Raw genomic sequence first — 21,434 nt, 5'->3', positions numbered from 1 at the left:
ATTACATATATATATAATTTTCTTACAGATTTATACATATATATGTAATATATATGATCCACATTTAAATCTGTGTATATTTTAAGTTTGCTCCTTGGAGTATGATGATGCAGTGAGCAACTGGAATGGACCAAACCAAGAAAAGAACAGATGAGTGTTTTTGTTACTGACAGCTAAGTTCAAAGAACTTTGGGAAGTTGAGTATAGCACAAGCCACTGTAGTCTCCAGGAATGCCTTTGTGTAAAAGGAGGCACCTGAGCCACACTGAGAAGCAATAAGAAGCTTCTTAAGCAGGGCTATGTCATCACTAGAGTTATATTTTAGGAATACCCATTTTACAGTTGTGGGAAGAATGGGGTAGAATAAAAACTAGAATCAGGGAGAATAATTAGGACATTATTTCAGTAGTCCAGGAGAGACTTTATGAAAGCCTGAATTAGGGTAGCAGGTATATGAGTGAAAAGAAGTGTCTGGATAGGAGAGATATTATGGAGATAGAATCAACAGTACTTGGCAACTGACTTGCTATGGGTGAGTGAGGGAGAATGGCTAGTCAAACATGGCCCTGAGGTTGTGAACCTGGGTTATCAAAAGGATGTTGATGCCCTCAACAGAATTAGAGTAGTTAGGAAAAGGAATGTGTTTGAGAAGACTATGGTATAAATATTTAGAAAATATAGGTTCTTTTCCTTTTTCCCCAGTCATCTTTGAAAACAGATGTAGTAGTGATATTGCTGAGTCAAAGGGTATAGGCAGTTTAGTAACTCTTCGGGCATAATTTCAGAGATGTGAAGGAAGAGAAAGAACTGATAAATAGAAATATGTATAGAATGATTTCACATATATACACATTTGTGTTTAATGGTAGCCATCTATAGGGTTGGGGAGGAGGAAGGAAAAAAGGGAAAAAAGAAACATTGTTATATATTTAAAAGAAATAGTAAGTTGTACATAATAGACTTGCAGCTTCATGTGCAATCATCTTTTTTTATTCTATTCTGTTATGGAAATGCTTGTTTTACTTCATAGATTTAAAATTAAATTAAATTAAATTTAAAAAAAAGAAGTCTATGATACAACTAAAGATGTCCAGCAGATAGTTCTTGACGTGGAGTTCATGAAAGAGATGAGAGCAAGATATATAAATTTGAGTCATCATTATCATTTCATGATAATTGGAAACCCCAATCCAAACTGATTTCTCCCCTTTAACTTCTCCTCACCCCCCTATTTTTTTTTATCAGTGGCCAATCCTTTAATAGTATAGGACTGGATTCCACGGTTCCAGGAGGTATATCTCCTGTTCCGATTGTAAATTTATCAGTGTTGATCAATTTTTATCAATTCCATGGCTCTATCCTAGGCTTCTGAATCAGGGGCATTTGTTATAACTGCTTCAACCCAGGCCCAACATATTGCTACTCCCTCACCATCTTCATCGTCATGTTCCTGGCACTCCAGCCTGGCCCTCTAATTCCTCTCTAAGACCAAGGCTGTTATTTGTTGAATGTTCATTGTAGGTAACCTGACCTAGGCCCACCAAACTGCTACTCTCCACCACCTTAATTTTATATCTTTACTTGTGCTTATTTCTGTCCTGTTTCCTTCTCTATCTCTTTCTATGAGAAGAGTAATAAAATCCATGTTATCATATACGTATACAGTCAAGTGAAATATAAACTATACATAAAGTAATTTGGATAATAGGGGAAAACATTAACAATGTGGTAATTGGGCAAGTTCCTTTACAGGGGGAGGTGATGCCTGAGCTGATCCTCTAAGGACCTAAGCATTCCAGAACACTGACGACTGTGGCAATAAAGCATGTCCTTGTAGATATATCAGTTAATAGCCCTACAACTATATTCTCTAACCCTATGACACTCTTGACCAAAACAACCCTCCCTAGCCACCATTCTTTTCTGTCTCTTGTCTTCCCATATTCTTCCCTGGCCTTTGAGGTCAAAGACCATCTTGATTTTGGCATTTTTATCTCTACTGCTTAGTGCACTGCATAAGTATATAGTGAATGCTTAATAAATGCTTTTTCATTCTGTCATTCACTGTGCCAGGTTCTGTGGGAGATAACACGGATTAAATAAGATATAGTCTCTGCTCTCTAAGAGCTACTGGTCTAGTAGAGAAAAAGCATGCACACAGAGAGATATAACTGCAAAAAATTATATAGGTTAAGTGCATAAGAGCAAAATCAAGTGCTATTTGAAGTATGAATGAGAGGGAATTATTACTGACTAGATGATCAGGGATAATTTCAAAGAAAAAAGGTTGTCATTTTGGCTGAGATTTAAAAGGTGAATAGAATTTTATCTAATGTAGTTAGGCTTGGAAATGGTAGACATATTAGGTATGGGGAACAATATAAAGAAACACATGGGATTGGTATAGCATGGAATGTGGACAGGTGATGAAAGTTTGGCTGCAGCTTAGCTCATAAGGAAAGAATGGTACAAATCAAGCCTAGAAAAATTATAGGGAGGATTGGTTGTAGAGATGCTGAATGCTACCTAAATATTTGGATTTTATTTGGTGAACAATGGGAACCTACCAAAAGTTTTTGAGTGTTGAAGTGATTTGAATAAGCATTTGAAAATAAGCATTTGAAAAAATAATCTTGTAGCAAAGTGAATAATGATCTGGAAAGGGGTAAGGATTATCGAATCAAGAAAACTAGATGAGACCATTGTAATAGATATGATATAAGGCACTGGTCTAGAGTGGTTGTACTAGGAATAGAAAGAAGAGGACAAATATGAGAAGTAAGATGTTTCTGATAATGAAGAGTTGTGAACATAAGAAATTAAATGATTGGGTTTGAAGTCACAAGATAAGAGGGAATAAACAAGGATAATTTTAGCGCATGCTCTGGGGCTTATTCTCCTAACATCCACCCAGATGAGGAGGTTGGGTCCCCAAGAGTACCTGCTACTTGTCTCCTTTGGAGTTCTCTGGGTAGACCTAAGGTATTGGGAATAGTTTCTTAAGTTCTGTACCTCTGGAATCCCATACTACGTACTTGTATTCCTATTAATTAACAAGCCAGTCTTAAATAGCTTTCAGAAATAAGTATTTATTAAGATGCATAGTAAAAATTGTTGGTTCAAAATATTGTTGCTTCTTTGCATCTGCTTACAAAGACTCTGAAATCTGTTGTTTGGAGGCACAGTTCCAGCTGCCCACTACAGAGGCACATTGGGTCAGTCATTTTATGGGAGGAACCTTTCATAGCCTGAGCAGTGACAGGTGATGTTCCTGCCTTTCTTCTCTGCTTGTGAGTAGCAAAATATGCAATTCTAGTAATATAGCTACTCCAAACAGCAGTAATCAGAATCAGATAGGGAGAATCAAAGAAACCCAAATGCTCAACTCTGGAAATTATAGATGTTACCAAGATAGACAATGTATTCTCAACTCAATACCTCTTGATCTGGGCTTCTTTTCCTTCTTTTACCCCAAATTCTCTGCAAACAGTCCTAGGTATCCTATCCTCCTGACAGGAGTGACTGGTGACTTTGGGAGAAAATAATTTTATTTCTATATTGATTCTGATGAAGGGTTAAATTCATTAGAATTTTACTTTTGTATTCTTTTTTCATAAATACTGTACTTAAGATGTCATTTAGCATTAATAATATATTTGCTATTTTGTCTAAGAAGAAATTATTTAAATAGATATTTGTTATTAGGCCTTGCATCCCATTTTCAAAGTTATAGAATTTGAAATATTAATAAATTTAAAGGATTCATGACCTTTCAATGCTTAATCTCAAGCCATATTTCTAATCCAATTAGCTCATCAGTACACATTACTCTCAGTAGATGAGCTGGGTCCAAAATTGAATAGAAGAAGCAAAGCGGGCTGGATCGCCTTTGGGAAATAATGTAGCGCTAGTTGTTTCCTGCTGTCAAAGCACATCCTTTAAAATATATTCTTCATGTGAATTAGAATGAGGAAAAAGCTCAATTTCAGAAGAATAAAAATTTCAGGTAACACAATGGGAGATGGAAAGACATTTAGGGAGTTTATAGTCTAAAGCATGTTAATCATCATGATTACCTGTACATCAAGTGGTGGAAAAATCATCATTTGCTGTGTGTGACTGGAAAAGGAAGTAGATGGTGCTTATAGCTAATCATATTTAATATTTATATTTTAAGTTTCACAAATTACCTTACTTACATTATCTCACTGGAGCTTTCTAACCCTATGAGACAGATGGTATTAATTATCCCTGTTGTATAGGTTAGTAAACTGAAACTGAGAAAGTTTAAGTGGCTTGCCCAAGAAGATATACACAATAAGTATCTGAGACAGAATTTGAACCCCAAGCTTCCTAATTCCAAGTCCATACAACCTAGATGCCTCATATAATGTAGATATGATAATTCTTTGATAGCTCACATGCTGCACTATTATCCATAAAATATTAAACATATGTTAAAAAAAGGAAAACTTCCAGTGTATTAAGTGAACCCTGAAGAGAAAATTTATGGAAGGACATAAGCATGAATCACATGGCATAAGAAGGTATGATTATGATGTGTTGTAGTTGTGGTAGGAATACCCATACAGTGAAATCAGGGGTCTAAACAAGTATGGAAGTTCTAAAATTTAAAACTGACAACAATGATGGCTTACACTGAGCACAGTATTAGTCTTTACAACCTGTACTTTTAAATGAGTTGACACTTGCATACATCTTTGATGCATCTGTGATCTCATCAGTGTGAGAGTATTTTCTTCATGACTACACATTCCAACCTATCCATCTTGTAAACATATGTGTTTTTACATGTATGTGAGATGTGGGAGAGGAGGGAGAAACCACCCATGAAATTTGAATTACCTGTTTATTCTAATTTTTTCTGTTTATATTAATATTAAACTACTGGGAATTTGAAATTGACATTCAAAAATTGCAAGAATAATGGAGCTAATCTTGTGTGAAATTAGGCCAAGGTTTGAATGGATCTTGAATTAACACATAAGAGAATTGAATGATTTTTAAATTGTTTTTCCTCACCATAGAATGGGTTTTTTGGGATAGGGGGTGAGTTTCACAGGCTGTACTCTGAATGGAAATGGCTTTGTTATATTTAATAGGAATAAATAGCAGGACAGTTGCTTTACAAGTCAATTTTATATGTGTCTTTGCATGTTGATGGAAATCCTGAAGTAAAAAATTTCAAAGCAAATTATTTGAGAACATATTCAACTAAAGGGCTTAAATGAAAACTTGCTGTTATTCAGTAAAATAAATCATTTGCACATGTTATCTTTCCCCCTGGGCTGTATTGAACAATCCATCTATTTCCAACAGACCATTATAGGGAAGAAACAAGTGTAGTTATGTGTCAGGAGGTCTCAATTTTTCCACCTCCAACTGAGTATTGTTGTCATGGAAACCATCAGAGCTTTTCTGTCTAATGACTTTAGATATATTGTCTCCTATAAATGATTCATCATTAGAGATTAGAATGGTGAAATTCATCACTACTACTGTGGAGTAAGAAGGAAAGATAGTAGTGCCTCATTAATGTTGTCTAACTTAAAAGAAAATTTATATTTTTAGTATATTTTTACTGTGTTATCATCTGCTGCTGTTCCAAGGTCATGAGTCTTTTAAAATCCCAGTTTTAGGAATAGTGGCCAAAGAGGTCTTTTTTCAATGGTTTCTAATCTGAAAACTACTGATTGATATCTTGTGTATAATCATAGAAGTTATTTAGCTATCCAAGTACTCTAAAAATCTTCTTATTCAATTGATAATAATTTTCCTTTAGCCTCTATGCCATATGTTTAGTAATTTTTGGTGATAAGTGATTCATGTCTGGTATAGAAGATGCAAAACATTGTTCCTCAATTCAAAGTATACATTTGGACATAAATAAAAGTTTGGGAGAAAAAAAAATGGCCATCTTAATTATTTCTGCCCTTTCATTTAACTGATATGCAGCTTTCTGAACTTTTTACCCCACTTAATAGTATTTTATTTTTTTCCAATTACATGTAAAGATAATTTTTAACATTCACTTTTATAAGATTCTGAGTTTCAAATTTTTTCCACCTCCCTCCCCTAGACAGCAAGCAATCTGAAATAGGCTATCCATGTACAATCATATCAAACATATTTCCACATTAGTCATTTAGTGAAAGAAGAATCACAACAAAAGAGAAAAACCATGAGAAAGAAAAAAAAAGAGACAGAGAGAAAATAGTATACTGCAATCTGCATTCAGACTCCATAGTTCTTTTTCTAGATGTGGACTGCATTTTCCATCATGTGTCTTAGAATTGTCTTAGATCATTGTATTGCTTATAAGAGCTAAATCTATCAAATTTGGTCATTGCACAATGTTGCTGTTACTGTGTACAATGTTCTCCTGGTTTTGGTCGATTCACTCAGCATCAGTTCATGTAAGTCTTTTCAGGTTTTTCTAAAGTCCGCCTGCTCATCATTTCTTATAGAACAATAGTATTCCATTACATTCATATGTCACAACTTGTTGAGCCATTCCCCAATCAATGGACATTCCTTTAGTTTCCAATTCTTGGCCACTACAAAAGAGCTACTATAAATATTTTTGTACATGTGGGTCCTTTTCCCATTTTTATGATCTCTTTGGGATACAGACCTAGAAGTGGTATTGCTGGATCAAATGCACAGTTTTATAGCCCTTTGGGAATAGTTATAAATTGCCTCCAGAATGATTGGATCACTTTACAACTCCATCAACAATGCATTAATGTTCCAATTTTCCTACATCTTCTCCAACATTTATCATTTTCCTTTTTCATCATATTTGTGAATCTGATAAGTGTGAAGTGTTTCTTCAGAGTTGTTTTAATTTGCATTTTTCTGAACTTTTATTAAAAAAATATGAATGGAAGTATTAGTGATCCTCTTTGGACAAGTTTCTAGCTTCATTTTAAAGATCAAAAATGGCAATTTAATCCCTGACAATATATTTACCCTCTAGTGACACTTTACTCTTAGAAGTTGAAGTTCTAATATCTTAGTAAATAGGTATATAGAAAATATTCTGATAAAAATTAGGCTAGCTTCATGTATTTGACAATTGAGAGAAATAATATTATTATTGTTGTCAGTAGTGATAACAATAACTCACATTTAAAGAACCCCTTAAACTTTACAAAGCACTTTACTCACAAATATTCTCTGAGGTGAGTAGGGCAGGAATTATTTCCTTTCTCCATTGATTAACCCTAAGCTCAGCTAGGTTATGTGGCTTTTCTATAGTGTCATAGTTAATATGTGACAGGAATATGACTGAAGCCTGGACATTTAACTGTAATTTCAGAGCCCTCTCCATCTCTCCAAGCATTGTTTATAGCATCTTTATATATCATATGTATGTATATATGTGTACGGTGTATGTGTGTGTGTGTGTGTGTGTGTGTGTATTTTTTTTGTTGTTGTTGTTCAGTCATTTTTCAGTTATATCTGACTCTTCATGACCTCATTTGGGGTCTTCTTGTCAAAGATACTGGAGTATTTTGCCATTTTTTTTCTCCAACTCATTTTACAGATGAGGAAACTGAGGCAAACAAGTTAAGTGACTTGGCCAGGGTCACATAGCTAATAAGTGTCTGAGGCTAGATCTGAACGCACAAAGATGAGTTTTCCTGACTCTAGGCCCTGCACTCTATCCACTGTGCCACCCAGCTGCCCTATGTGTGTATATATAAATATATACATATAAATATAAAATGCACACGTATACAAATATAAATGCATACATAAATATTAGCATATGTTTGTGTATATATGTATGTACACCTAGATGTATACATGCACACACTTTGTAAATAACATAATAATTATTTGTGCAGACTTTTTCCTTCCCTTTTATTTTACAGTTTGGGCTATGCCCTCCATCAATCTACTGCATTCTAAGTGTAACTAAGTAAGAAAGTTCTTGCTACTTGCTATCTTGGAGAGTCTATTTGTGTGTCCAGGGGTAGAGTAAACCTGAAGTTAAATCCTGACATAACCCTGATGCTTAAAGACACGCAATCTCCAACTTTGACGCAGTTGTGGCCAATTAAGTAACTGTTCAATTTCTAGAGGTATCACAGAGAGACTCAGCAGGACTGAGGGGGTATTAATGGATTTTACTACATTATGGAGTTATTAAAATAGTTATTAGTTAAATGAAGCTGTTTGTGTGCTTGTTACATTATGGATTTTAATTGATTTTTATAAATATATATCTTATTTATTTGAATACACTATAGGGAGGGGGAGGATTTGTCTTTTTTGTTACTTGGGAAACCTGACAATAACTGCTACTATTATTTATCTCTAGTTTAGCCTATGTTTACCTTCTCTCACTCTTTTGTGTTTCTAATCCTGAATTATCTCTGATTTTCATAGAGTGATGGAAGAGAACTGTAAGAACACAGCCTTAAGTTTCATGCATCCTATCCACCTCATTGTCCTTTAAAAATAATGGAAGTAGGTAGCAGCCCTAGCAATACCCAAGAAAAATGTGTGATAGATTTAGTTTTCATTTAAAGACACTGGTTCAACTTAATAGTATTCATTTGGGGGTGAGGAAATTCATATTTCTCTTATTAACATCAAATAACTTGTCTCTAGCAAACCACTCATTGAACCCTTCAGTGTTTAATTTTTAATTTATGAAATTGGATCAGTATTTATCTACCTTGAAGTTTTCCTGAAACAGGATTAATGGAAGGTGTCTGATATATGAATATCAAATGCTAACATGGAAAATATGTTAATATTATTCCAATGCATGCTATTAAAATGCCAAATAGTAATTTGACTACTTAGTAGGTAAATATTTTGATAAGGACTTTAATATTGAAATGTGTTTTTCCAGTCAATAAATTACATTAAATTAATAATACATTAGGTAACCTTTAACATGTTAAAAATTCCTGCTCATGCTATAAATCTTCTTTCCTTTCAGATTTCTAAAGATTTACCTGAGAAACAAAAAGAAATTGAAGCCCTATTAAAGAATTTCGTGCAGTTTGAAGAAGAGTTACATCATTTGACATTGTGGTTGATCCCAATTAAGAGTCAATTGGAATTTTACAACCAAGCAAGTCAAACAGAGCCCTTTGATATTAAGGTAATTCTCTTTTCCATTTCTCTCTTCTCCCTTTGAAATGTTCCTTAAACTCTTGACATTTACCTTTCTGTATCTTATCTTCTTTGGGCCCAATATGCCAACTAGCTAATCTGACAAACTACCTCAAATTAATATATAACCTATTAATGATTATAATGATGGAAATTTCAGACCAAATGAGGGAGAGTGAAATGTTTCAGGTTCTTAATAGTATCATGGCTCAAGAGCTGGAACGACTTTCTGAAAGCATTTACATCAATTCCTTCATTTTATAATGGTGCCCAGAGAGATTGGGAGACTCACATAAGGCCACATAAGTAGTAGTAACTGAATAGCTAATAACTGAATATAGTCAATCAAGTCAATAAACATTTATTTAGCATCTACTAATTACCAGGCACTGTGCTAAATGCTGGGGATACAAAAGGAGGCAAAAGACAGTCCCTGCCCTCAAGGAGCTTATGATCTGAGGGGGAAGGAAGGACAACATGCAAAAAAAAATTACAAGTAAAATAAAGGATAAATAAGGAAGAGTTGATGGAGAGAAGGCACTAGAATTAAGAGGGGTTGGGTAAAGGCTTCCAATAAAAAATGGGCTTTTAATTGGAACTTAAAGGAAGCCAGGGAGGTCAGTAGTTGGGGTGGAGGGGGCAGAGTTTTCCAGACTTGGGGAGCAACCAAAGGGAATGCCTGGAGCCAAGAGATGGAGGGTCTTGTAAATGGGACTGCCAACGATCCAATGTTATCGGATTGAAGAGTACTTTGAGGGGAATAAGGGTGTAAGAAGACTGGAAATTTAGGAGAAGACTAACTTATAAAGGGCTTTGAATGCCTAACAGAGCATTTTGTATTTAATACTAGAGGCAATAAGGAGCCACGGGGTCTATGGGTGGAGGCAGGGTTTGACACAATTAGACCTATGTTTTAGAAAAATTACTTTATAGTTTAGAGTCGGAAGAGAGTTGAGGCAGGCATACCCATCAACAAGCTATTGTAATAATCCAGGAAAGATTTGATGACAGCCTGCACTAGAATGGTGGCAGTGTCAGAGCAAAGAAGAGAATGTATTTGAGAGATATTCCCAAGGTCAAATAGACAGGTATTCGCAACAGATTGGATATGGGGTGAGGTGAGAGATAGTGAGGAATCTAAGATGACTTCACAACTCAAGTTGTGAGTCTGAGGGACTGAGTGGATGGTGTTGTCCTCTACAGAAATAAGCATGGTAAGAAGTGGGAGAAGGTTTAGAGGAAAGAGAATAAGTTCAGTTTTCGACATGTTGAGTTTAAGATGTCTACTGGACATCCTGTTGAAGACGTCTGTTGAACATTGAGTTACAGATGTCCAAAAGGTAGTTAGCAGTGTCATATTGGAGGTCAGCAGAGATTTAAAGGCAGTCTAAGAAGAAGTGAGAAACATCAGCAAAGAGATGACAATTAAATCCATGGGATGAGATCATTAAGTGATATAGTATAGAGGGAGAAGAGAAGAGTGCCCAGGACAGAACGCTGAGGTCTTGCTTTAAGTTATGAAGTGAAAAATGTCTTGACCCTAATGTTTCTCTAGACATGACTACTTGAATCTCAGAGACAAAGGTATATTTCTACTTTAAAATATAGGTGAAAAGTAATATATAAGTTGAATTAAATTCTGTATGTTGATGTGCATTTAACAAATGCCTATGCTTACATATTTAAAATAAAAGGTGGAGGGGGTGGAGCCAAGATGGCAGAGTAAAAGCAGTGACTTACTTGAGCTCTCCCACAAACCTTTCCAAATACCTGTGAAAAATGACTCTAAACAAATTCCAGAAGAGCAGAACCCACAAAAAGATAGAGGGAAACAAATTTCTAGCCCAAGACAACCTGGAGAGTTGATGAGAAAGATCTGTTGTGCCAGCCTGGGAGAGAAGCACAGTTCAGCATGGGCCATGCAGGCAAAGACAGGGCCCCAGCAAACCCAGAATAGGGCTCAGAAGACTGAATCACAGGCAGCTGTGGCAGTTCCCAGACTTCTCAACCCACAAATGTCAAAGACAACTTAGAAGGTCAGTGGGAAAGGTCTTTGAGACCTTGGTGAGAGAGGAGTTTGGTCTGGCCCCAGTCCCAATGCAGCCCCTGGGCAGCAGCCACCACAGCAGCGGTTGCTTCAGGAGCTCTTGGCCCACATACCTTGGGGGGATCAAGTAACTGAACAGAGGGAGATTGCAGGGATCTCTTTGCTGGTGCTGAGGCAGGATTCTCTTGCTTTGCCCCTGCTTGGATCTGGGTCGCACTTCTGAGGGGCGGTCTTTGAGTGAGGAGGAGCGCAGGTGTGGTAGAACTTGTGGCAGCAATAGAGAGGGAATCCTCCTCACAGTTCCAAGGCAGAAGAGAGTGCTTGTGATCACTCATAGACCAGAGCACAGGAAAGGAAAGAAGTAAACACCTTGCTTTTGATCATACTACCTTGGAAGAACTGAAAATTTACAGGTCACTAGGAGTATCTCTGAAAACAGCTGCACAAAATCCCTGAAGCTTGAGACAGTACACCTTCCACCCTGGAAGCAGAGCCCTACCTTAACAAAGAGTTTAATAGTCAGGTAATTGACTGGGAACATGAGCAAACAGCACAAAAAAGTCAGACTATAGAATCTTACTCTGCTGACAAGGAAGATCAAAACATACAACCAGAAGACAGCAAATTCAGAGCTCCTGTATCCAAAGCCTCCAAGAAAAATATGAATTTGTCTCAGGCCATAGAATAGCTCAAAAAGAATTTTGAAAAGCAAGTAAGAGAAGTAGAGGAAAATTGGGAAGAGAAATGAGAGTGATGCAAGAAAATCATGAAAAAAACAAGTCAACAACTTGCTAAAGGAGACCCCAAAAAAATTGAAGAAAATAACACCTTAGAAATAGACTAACCCAAATGGCAAAAGAGGTCCAAAAAGCCAATGAGGAGAAGAATGCCTTAAAAAGCAGAATTGGTCAAATGGAAAAGGAAGGCCACAAGCTCATTGAAGAAAATAATTCCTTAAAAATTAGAATGGAACAAATGGAAGCTAATGACTCTGAGAAATCAGGAAATTATAAAACAAAACCAAAAGAATGAAAAAAAAGAAAACAATATGAAATATATCATTGGAAAAACAACTGACCTGGAAAATAGTTCCAGGAGATATAATTAAAAAATTATTGGATTACCTGAAAGCCATGATCAAAAAAAGAGCCTAGACATCATCTTTCAAGAAATTATCAAGGATGACTGCCCTGATATTCTAGAACCAGAAGGCAAAATAGAAATGGAAAGAATCTACCAATCACCTCCTGAAAGAGATCCCAAAAATAAAACTCGTAGGAATATTATAGACAAATTCAAGAGTTCTCAGGTCAAGGAGAAAATATTGCAAGCAGCCAGAAAAAAAAAAACCAAAAACAAAAACAATTTAAGTATTGTGGAAACACAGTCAGGATAACACAAGATTTAGCAGCTTCTACATTAAAGGATCAGAGGGCTTGGAATATGATATTCTGGAGGTCAAAGGAGCTAGGATTAAAACCAAGAATCATCTACCAAGCAAAACTGAGTATAATCTTTCAGAAAATTTAATGACATAGAGGATTTTCAAGCATTCTTGATGAAAAGACCAGAGCTGAATGGAAAATTTGACTTTCAAATACAAGACTCAAGAGAAGCATGGAAAGTAAATAGGAAAGAGAAATCATAAGAGACTTATTAAAGTTGAACTGTTTACATTCCTATATGGAAAGATGCTAGTGGTAACTCATGAGACTTTTCTCAGTGTTAGGGTAGTTAGAGGTAATACACACACACATACACACACACACACACTGCACAGGATGAGTCAAATATGAAAGGATGATATGTGAAAAATAAAATTAAGGGATGAGAGAGAATTGTACTGGGAGGAGGAAAAAGGAAGAGATAGAATGCAGATAAATTATCTCACATAAAAAGTAAGAAAAAGCTTTTACACTGGAGTGGAAGAGGGGGAAGGTGAAAGATAATGAATGAATCTTACTCTCATTGGATTTGGCTTAAGGAGGGAATAACATGCACACTCAATTGGGTATGGAAATCTATCTTACCCTACAGGATAAAAGGGGGGAAGGGGATAAGAGAGGGTGAGATGATAGAGGGGAGGACAAATTGGGGGAGGGGTAATCAGAAGCAAACACTTTTAAAGAGAGACAGGGTCAAAGGAGAGAATAGAATAAATGGGGGAGATAGGATGGAGGGAAATAAGTTAGTCTTTCACAACATGACTATCATGGAAGTGTTTTGCATGACTACACATGTATACCCTATATCGAATTGCTTGCCCTCTCAATGAGGATGGGTGGAGGAGGAAGGGAGAGAGTTTGAAACTCAAAGTTTTAAAAATGAATGTTAAAAATTGTTTTTGCATGCAACTGGGAAATAAGATATACAGACAATGGGTTATAAAAATCTATCCTGCCCTACAGGAAAATAGAAGGGAAAGGGGATAAGAAAAGGGGGGAGGTGGTGATAGAAGGGAGGGAAGATTGGGGAAGGGGTATGCAGAATGCATGCTATCTTGGGTTGGGGGGAGGGGAGAGATAGGGAGAAAAATTGGAACTCAGAATCTTGTGGAAGTGAATTTTGAAAACTAAAAATAAATTTGATTAATTTAAAAAATAAAAGAAATAAAATAAAAGGTGATATTTGAAATAAGATTTGAAACAAAATAAAGTAACTCCAGTGAGGTGCCTCCTGATTGTTGTTGTGCAGTTTCTTTTTTTATTAGTATTTTATTTTTTCCCAATTATATGTCAAAACAATTTTTAGCATTCATTTCTGCAAGATTTTGAGTTCTGGATTTTTCTCCCTCTCTTCCTCCTCCCCCCTCTTCCTAAAATGGTAGGCAATTTGATATAGGTTATATATGTGCAATAACATTGTGAAAGGAAAAACAAATCAAAAGAAAAAAAACATGAAAAAAGTATGCTTCCATTTGCATTCACAGTCCATCAGTTCTTTATATGAATGTGGATAACATTTTCCATAATGGGTCCTTTGTACTTACCTTGGATCATTGTGTTGCTGAGAAGAGCTAAGTCATTCAGAATTGATCATCATAAAATATTGTTGATACTATGTACAATGTTTTCCTGGTTCTGCTCATTTCACTTTGCATCAGTACATACAAGTCTTTCTAGGTTTTTCTGAAATGTGCCTGCTCATCATTTCTCATTGCCCAATTATATTCATAATTACATTCATATACCACTTGTTCAACCATTCCCTAATTGATGGGCATCCCCTCAATTTCCAGTATTTTGCTACCATGAAAAGAGCTGCTATAAATATTTTTGTATGTGTAGGTCCTTTTCCCTCTTTTATGATCTCTTTGGGATGCAGACCTAGTAGTGATATTGCTAGATCAAAGGGTATACACAGTTTGATTGCCTTTTGGGCATAGTTCCAAATTGCTCTCTAGAATGGTTAGATCAGTTGATGGCTCCACCAACCATGCATTAGTGTCCTATTTTTCCCATATCTTCTCTAGGTGCCTCTTAATTAAATGAACTTTTATATTATTTTTTCCCAAATGATGTAGAACTTACTTCAAGTATTGAAAAGCAGTCATGGATCTCAGCTCCTACATGTCCTCATAAACCACTCTCCATGATACATTGCTGCTTTATAATAAGAGTCATTCTCAACCTTAGTCACTTCACCTTATCCAAGCTAGAAGTGAGATTATAGTTTTAGAAACAGAAGTAAAATAATTTCTTCTTGTTGCTTCATCTCATTCACTCATACCTTCATTTACCTGTGAAGGAGAATCCTGGAGACCTGGTCTTTATTCTCAAATGCTAAAGCTCTAAGCTTCCACATGCTTTTTTGTGACTTTTTCAACTCTAACCAGCATGAATTTTAAAAGTTATACTTGTAGACTTTTCCAGCTGTTTTCTTCTGTGTTCAAAACAGGAAAGAGCAAAAACTCTATATGCTTAACTCCTGAGTTTCTTTCTCAACTCCCTGACCACTAACTTCCAGTCAGTATGTGGCTGAGTAGCTGAGTTATGAACTTAGAGCTCAGGGTCACCTCTTCTAGCTTCTAGCTTTGCTCTTCCTCTAATAAATACTTAACACTACACCAATTCTTTGCTATAGGGAGTCCTGTAGGTTTATTTATTTATTATTTGGATTTTACAGCCTGCCTCAATCCTCTGCTTAAGCAAAGGGCTTTTTAAAGAGGCTTGGCCCTGGAGCATACTTGCTGAGCCTTACCATCAGAAACATCGCTTCAGTTTACAGAATGTAACAATACAGTTTTAAACAGTTATAAAAAACTATCTTCTCAATTAGAGAAGAAAAAAATGTACTAGTTTTAAATCTTGAAAACTGATTATCATGAAGAATATAGATAATTAAAAATAAACAAGTATACTATCTGGCCCCTCCCATTTTCTCCTCAAATGTAAACAACCTGGCAACTTTAATGCAGGGTGGGGGGGTGGAAGATGAGGGCACTGGGGAGGCTGTAGCTGCTTCAAGAACTGGGGTACGGGGAGCTCTGTGATAGGCAGCCTGAGGCATTTTCAGGGAGATCATTCTATGTCTATAGTCAGAACCTGAGCATCTGTCAGAAAAATATGTCATACCTATCGCGAGCCTTAACTCTTTCTCTTTGGCGTTTCATACTAATTGATGAAATGAAGCTAGTTGTGTCATGAAGTGCTCCCCCCGCAAAAAAAAAGACCTTTAGGCCTATGTCCTAATACAGTTTTTATGCTAAAGTAAAAATTGACCTCCCATCTCTAGGTTTATGCAATTTACTCCTGAAACCTTCCTATTCAGGAAATACTACATGTAGCAATATACATTATGAAAATCACTACAGAGAACTTGCAAAAAATGAGCATAAATGTAGGATATCGTGAGTGTAAAAATTAGGTGTAATCATAACAAATACCTATCAGTCAGCATGCTGAATATAGATTTTAATTTTAAATATAAATTCAGGTTAGATTTTTAAGTGTGATGATTTCATATTTATGAAATTAATTGATGAATGCTCCAATCTATAGATTGCTTAAAATTCTTAAAAGTGAGCTTACATTTTTAATCTTTACTAAATACTACCAACAATCAGCAGGAGTTGGTATTTATCTGGCATAAAACCATCTAATTGCTGCTTTCTTAATTTTGTATTAAAACAGGGGGTGGGGGTGGGAATCACATAATGTTAAAGTCAGATTCACTGATTGTATTCCTTTCATATTTGTGCAAGTGAAACTTTTCTTCCCCTCCCCCTCTTGTATAATGATTTTCCCTCTGTAGTATATAAATAAAAATGACACGCTGCCCTGCAGGTTCTCCTTTTGAATGTAAGAATAGTAATTACACGTAACTGCAAATGCTCCCTGAAAATCACTAAAAGGCATGATTGTAGTTATTGAAAGCCAAGGTAGCAAGGCAATATAAAGTACCTCCTCATGGATTCACATAGATGTATTTCTGCCATTGACTTCTCAGAAGTTCAATGTCAGCTCTTTGATTGTTTGACATAGGGTAATTCATGAGCATGTAATTGTGATGATTTGCTAGACAAATTCTAGTGACACCTTAAACTATATAGAGTGTCAGATCTGGTACCTTTATTTTATTTTATTTTATTTTTCCAAATAAAAGAACCAAAAGAAGATATCCATCATATTTGGGGAATCTCCTATGGAGGACTTATAGAAACACAACACAAGGATTGTGCAGGAGGAGAAGGTGTGTATATGTGTGTCCATATATATGCACACATGTGTGTATGTGTATGTATTGTGAATGCATACACGTGTACATGTTTGTATACATGTATGTATACACACAAAGACACATATATACATATACGATGTATATGTGTGTGTGTGAGAGAGAGACTGACTGATGGATGGAGTACCTACATTGGTAACGTGACAGATCACTGAAGTACCAAAGTTTGCCAGAGAGAGAGAAAAACATTGAAAAGGTCTCCTTTCTTTCCTTTCTTTCTCTTACACAGTGTTTAATCATAGAATGATTCTATAGTTTTCATATGTTGTAAAAAAAAAATTTCAATGAACGCCATCTTAGCAAATAAAATGAGAGATTCCATTGTAGTTACAGAGTCAAAAGGACCAGTTTGCCACCAGGTTGCAATCAGGTATCTGCCTGATGGATCTTTGAATTTCCTCTAACTTTCATACATTGTCAGAATAACTGGCTGGGGGTAAGGAGTATGACGAGACAATGATAAGGTGGAACACTATAATGCCAGATGACCCATTCTATTTAGACCTATATGTTATAATGACACTAATTAACTTATGTGTTTTTCACTAGGCAAGCTCTAGAAAATGAGGCAGACAGAAGTTAAATGACTTGCCCAGGGTCACAAGGCAGGAAATTAATAGACCTCTTGACTTTATCAAATGGCTTTCAAAGACTTTTCACACTTAATCTAAGGTCTTTTGATTGACTGTTTGCTTGATTGAGATGTGTTCTCACCTAGTTAATGTTAAAACAGAAAACTAAGAACTAGAGAGAGCAAAAAAAAAGCTTTAGATGAAGATGTCCTTAACTTCTGACTTGAAAGAAACTAGGATTTTGAAGAAGAGGTGAAGTGAGAACTCACCATAGGAGTAGAGGACAACCTATACAAAAGAATGAAGAGGGGAGATTGTATGCCAAATTTAAAGAAGAGTTAGCAGTCTCCCTCAACAGGTCTAGAATGAATGAAAGGGAGTAATAGGAAACATAGAGTGGAAGTCAAAAGGCATTTATTAAGTGCCTACTATTCACCAAATTAATGCTAAGCACAGGGAGCACAAAGAAAGAAGCAACTCTCCTCTCAGAAGAGTACACAGTCCAATTTGGGACACAACATGCCCACAACCATGTACAAACAAGATCTATACAGGATTAAGTGGAGATAACATTGAGGGCTCAGGGAAGGCTTCTTGCAGAAGGTGAGACTTTAACTAAGACTTGAAGGAAGTCAGAGAAGGCAGAAGACAGAAGCAAGAAGGGAGAGCATTTTGACATGGATAAGAATATATAAAAATACAGGAGTTGTGAGATAAAGAAATGTTATGTAAGAAGAACAGAAAGGAGGATAGTGTCACTTGATTACAGAATAAATACAGGAGAGTAAAGTGTAAAAGAACTGGAAAAGTAGAAAGTATCCTGGTTATAAATGGCTTTAAAAACCAATGATTTTTGTATTTGACCTTGGAGGTACATTGTCATTGGAGTCTGTTGAATGGGGAAATAGGAAAGTAAGCCACTAGATTTTATTGACTGTGTGTATCACATGGTCAAACCTGTACTTTAGGAAGATCACCTTTTTTTAAACTGGTTAGAAGATGGACTTGAGTGTATAGAGACTTTAGGCAGGGAGATCAACCAGAAGGCTATTAAAACAGACCAGGCATCAGGTGATAAAGGCTTGCAGTAGGATAGTGGCAGAGCATACTAGAGATGTTCATAATGACTGAACTCACTGCCAGTCTCCCATTAAATTGAACTATCTAGTATATATTGTCTTATTTATGCTTTAGCAGTAAAATGGAGAAAAGATGTAAAAAGGAAGCTTAAGGAGATGGCAGGATAAAGTTTTCTTTTGTTTTGTTTTAAAGTATGCAAGGGACCAAAGTATGTTAATAGACAGTGGGGAGGATCTAGTAAAGAAAAAAAAAATTTAAATTAAAATGAGAAAGGGATTATTAATTGAACAAACTCTCAAAGAGATTGAGAGTTGATGGAATCAAGGGCAGAAGTAGAGAGATTATCCTTTGCAAGGAAATTGGAAATGTTGTGAGATATGTAAGAGTAGACAAGAGAAAAACAGGCAAATAAAAGTCCTGCTATACCTTGTCCTGATCAGACTACATCTGGTATAGTATTTTCAATTCTAGGCACAACATTTTAGAAAAGGTTTTGATAATCTAGAGATTTTTTAGAGGATGGTGACCATGATGGTGAAGGGCCTTGATATCATGCTATATGTCACAGGTATACTTTCCTCTACGTATTTTGCAGGCCACCCAAAATCCTTTGGCAGGCCACAGGTTGTGCAGACCTGCTATATGACAATCAATTAAAGTAACTGAGATTTAACCTGAAAAAGAAGAGGAAACTTTGAGGAAACATGATTGTTCTCTTCAAGTATTTGCAATACTGTTATGTGAAAAAGGGGTTAGACTTTTTACGCTTGTTCCAACATTGCAGAAATAGGAGTCATGGGTGGAAGTTGCAAAGAAGGAAACTCAGATTATATAAAGAAATAATTTACCAAAATTAAAGCTAAATAGAATGAGCTGCCTCAGGAGGCAGTCCACACACCAGAGATCTTCAAGTGGAGGCTGGATGTCCACTTGTTGGAAGTGTACAGAAGGCATTCTCCATCAGGTTTGGGCACAGTTTTTAAATTTAATTCAGAAACTTTTTTATTAGTATTAATATTTCTGGATTTTAAAAATATTTGGAATAGCCATTTTTCCTAGTTAAAATGTATTATTTAGGAAATGGAAAAATACAAAAACTTTAAATTTCTTGATAGTTAAAGTTTTATGCAAAGACTAACTTATATCAAAAATTGATAATACCCAGTAATGTATCTTTTATGTGGGTTCCTCTGATTAACTTTCAGCACTGGAGTTGAAAGTATGTAATGTCTACCCATAATAGCCAAAGTAGAATAGCTGCTCTAAGATGATGGTTATGAGTATGTCTGTCTCATACTATGAAAACCACCTTCTCTGATGACTCAGCTGTGTTTGCTTAATGCACTAGTAGTATATGTTTCATGTACAATTCTTCTAATATGCAACGAAATTCCAATGTAGAAATTAAAATTGTGAAAGGTGAGATATGAAGGTAGGGAGGAGAAGTAATCATCACTCAGAACCATAGACTCATGGAACTTTAGATTTGGAAGGAATCTTAGAGATTTATCTAGTCTAGGAATTCTTAGCTCTGTGTATGGGGGAGGGGGTCCCTTTGGAAGTCTGGTGAAGCCTCTGGACCCCTTCTCAGAATAATGTTTTAAATGCATAAAGTAAAACTCATAAATTATATTGAAATACATTTACATATATAGATATATACATATGTGTGTGCATATGTACACACATACATGTACACATACATACATATGCCAAATTCATGGATTCCTGATTTACCTAACTTTAGGTTGAAGCAGAATAATAACCCAGAAAATGATCATCTAAATTCCTTTTGATGACTTCCAATAATGGAGAACATAGTACCCTATCGCTTATATTTCTGGATACTGCCACATAGGGCATTGTTTCTTATAGTAAATTCAATTTGCCTCTCTGTTACTTTACCCATTCATTGGTCCTCATTCTGCTCTCTGGGGACAAGCAAAACCCATTTATATACACTGTCCCCTAAGTCTCTACTTTTGTAGACTAAAAGATCCTCATTGGGGGACGGAGCCAAGATGGCAGAGGGAAAGCAGTGACTTGTTTGAGCTCTCCCCCCAAACCCCTCCAAATACCTATTAAAAAATGACTCTAAACAAATTCTAAAGCAGCAGAACCCACAAAAAGACAGAGTGAAACAAATTTCCAGCCCAAGTCAGCCTGGAAGGTTGATCAGAAAGGTATATTGCACTGGGCTGGCAAAGGAGTGCAGTGCGATGTGGGCGCGCAGGCCACAGTGACCCTGGAGCAGGCCTCAGAGGACTAAATCAAGGGCAGCTGTGGCGGTTTCCAGACTTCTCAACCCACGAACGCCAAAGACAACTTGGAAGGTCAGTGGGAAAAGTCTGTGACTGTGGTGAGAGAAGAAGCGAGGTCTCAGCCACCCCCGGGGTCCCGGCTGTTTCCTGAGTGTCCGGCCCACAGACTGAGGGGGAATCGAGTGACTGATCAGAGGGGGATTGCAGGGATCTCTTTGGTGGTACTGAGGCAGGAATCTCTTGCTTTACTGTTGCTTGGATCTGGTCACAGTTCTGAGGGGTGGTCCTGGGGCGAGGAGGAATACTGATGTGGTGAAGCTTATTGTGGCAGTGGAGAGAAAACACCTCGCACCTTGGAAGAACTGAAAATTTTCAGGTCCCTAGAAATATCTCTGAAAACAGCTGTACAAACCCCCAAAGCTTGGAACAGTACATTCTCCACATTGGAAACAGACTTTTACCCTAACAAAGAGTTTAAAACTCAGGTAATTGGTTGGGATCATGAGTAAGCAGCCCATAAAAGAATCAGACTATATTATCTTACTTTGGTGACAAAGAAGATCAAAACATACAACCAGAAAA

At 36.4% G+C, this 21,434-nt stretch overlaps 1 protein-coding gene across 1 annotated transcript in view; it reads left to right on the top strand.

Moving 5' to 3' along the window:
- Nucleotides 1-21,434, top strand: part of DMD (dystrophin) — a 2,133,690-nt gene that overhangs the window by 1,282,770 nt on the left and 829,486 nt on the right. Inside the window, exon 47 of the mRNA XM_027841994.1 lies at nt 8,981-9,145. Coding sequence (XP_027697795.1) covers nt 8,981-9,145 — 165 coding nt within the window. The remainder of the gene's footprint in view (nt 1-8,980; nt 9,146-21,434) is intronic.

The sequence above is a fragment of the Vombatus ursinus genome, unplaced genomic scaffold (assembly GCF_900497805.2).
Source record: "Vombatus ursinus unplaced genomic scaffold, bare-nosed wombat genome assembly UNPS02004827.1, whole genome shotgun sequence".
Classification (NCBI taxonomy): Eukaryota; Metazoa; Chordata; class Mammalia; order Diprotodontia; family Vombatidae; genus Vombatus; species Vombatus ursinus.
Note: the sequence above shows the minus strand (reverse complement) of the source record. Positions and strands in the feature narration are given on the sequence as shown.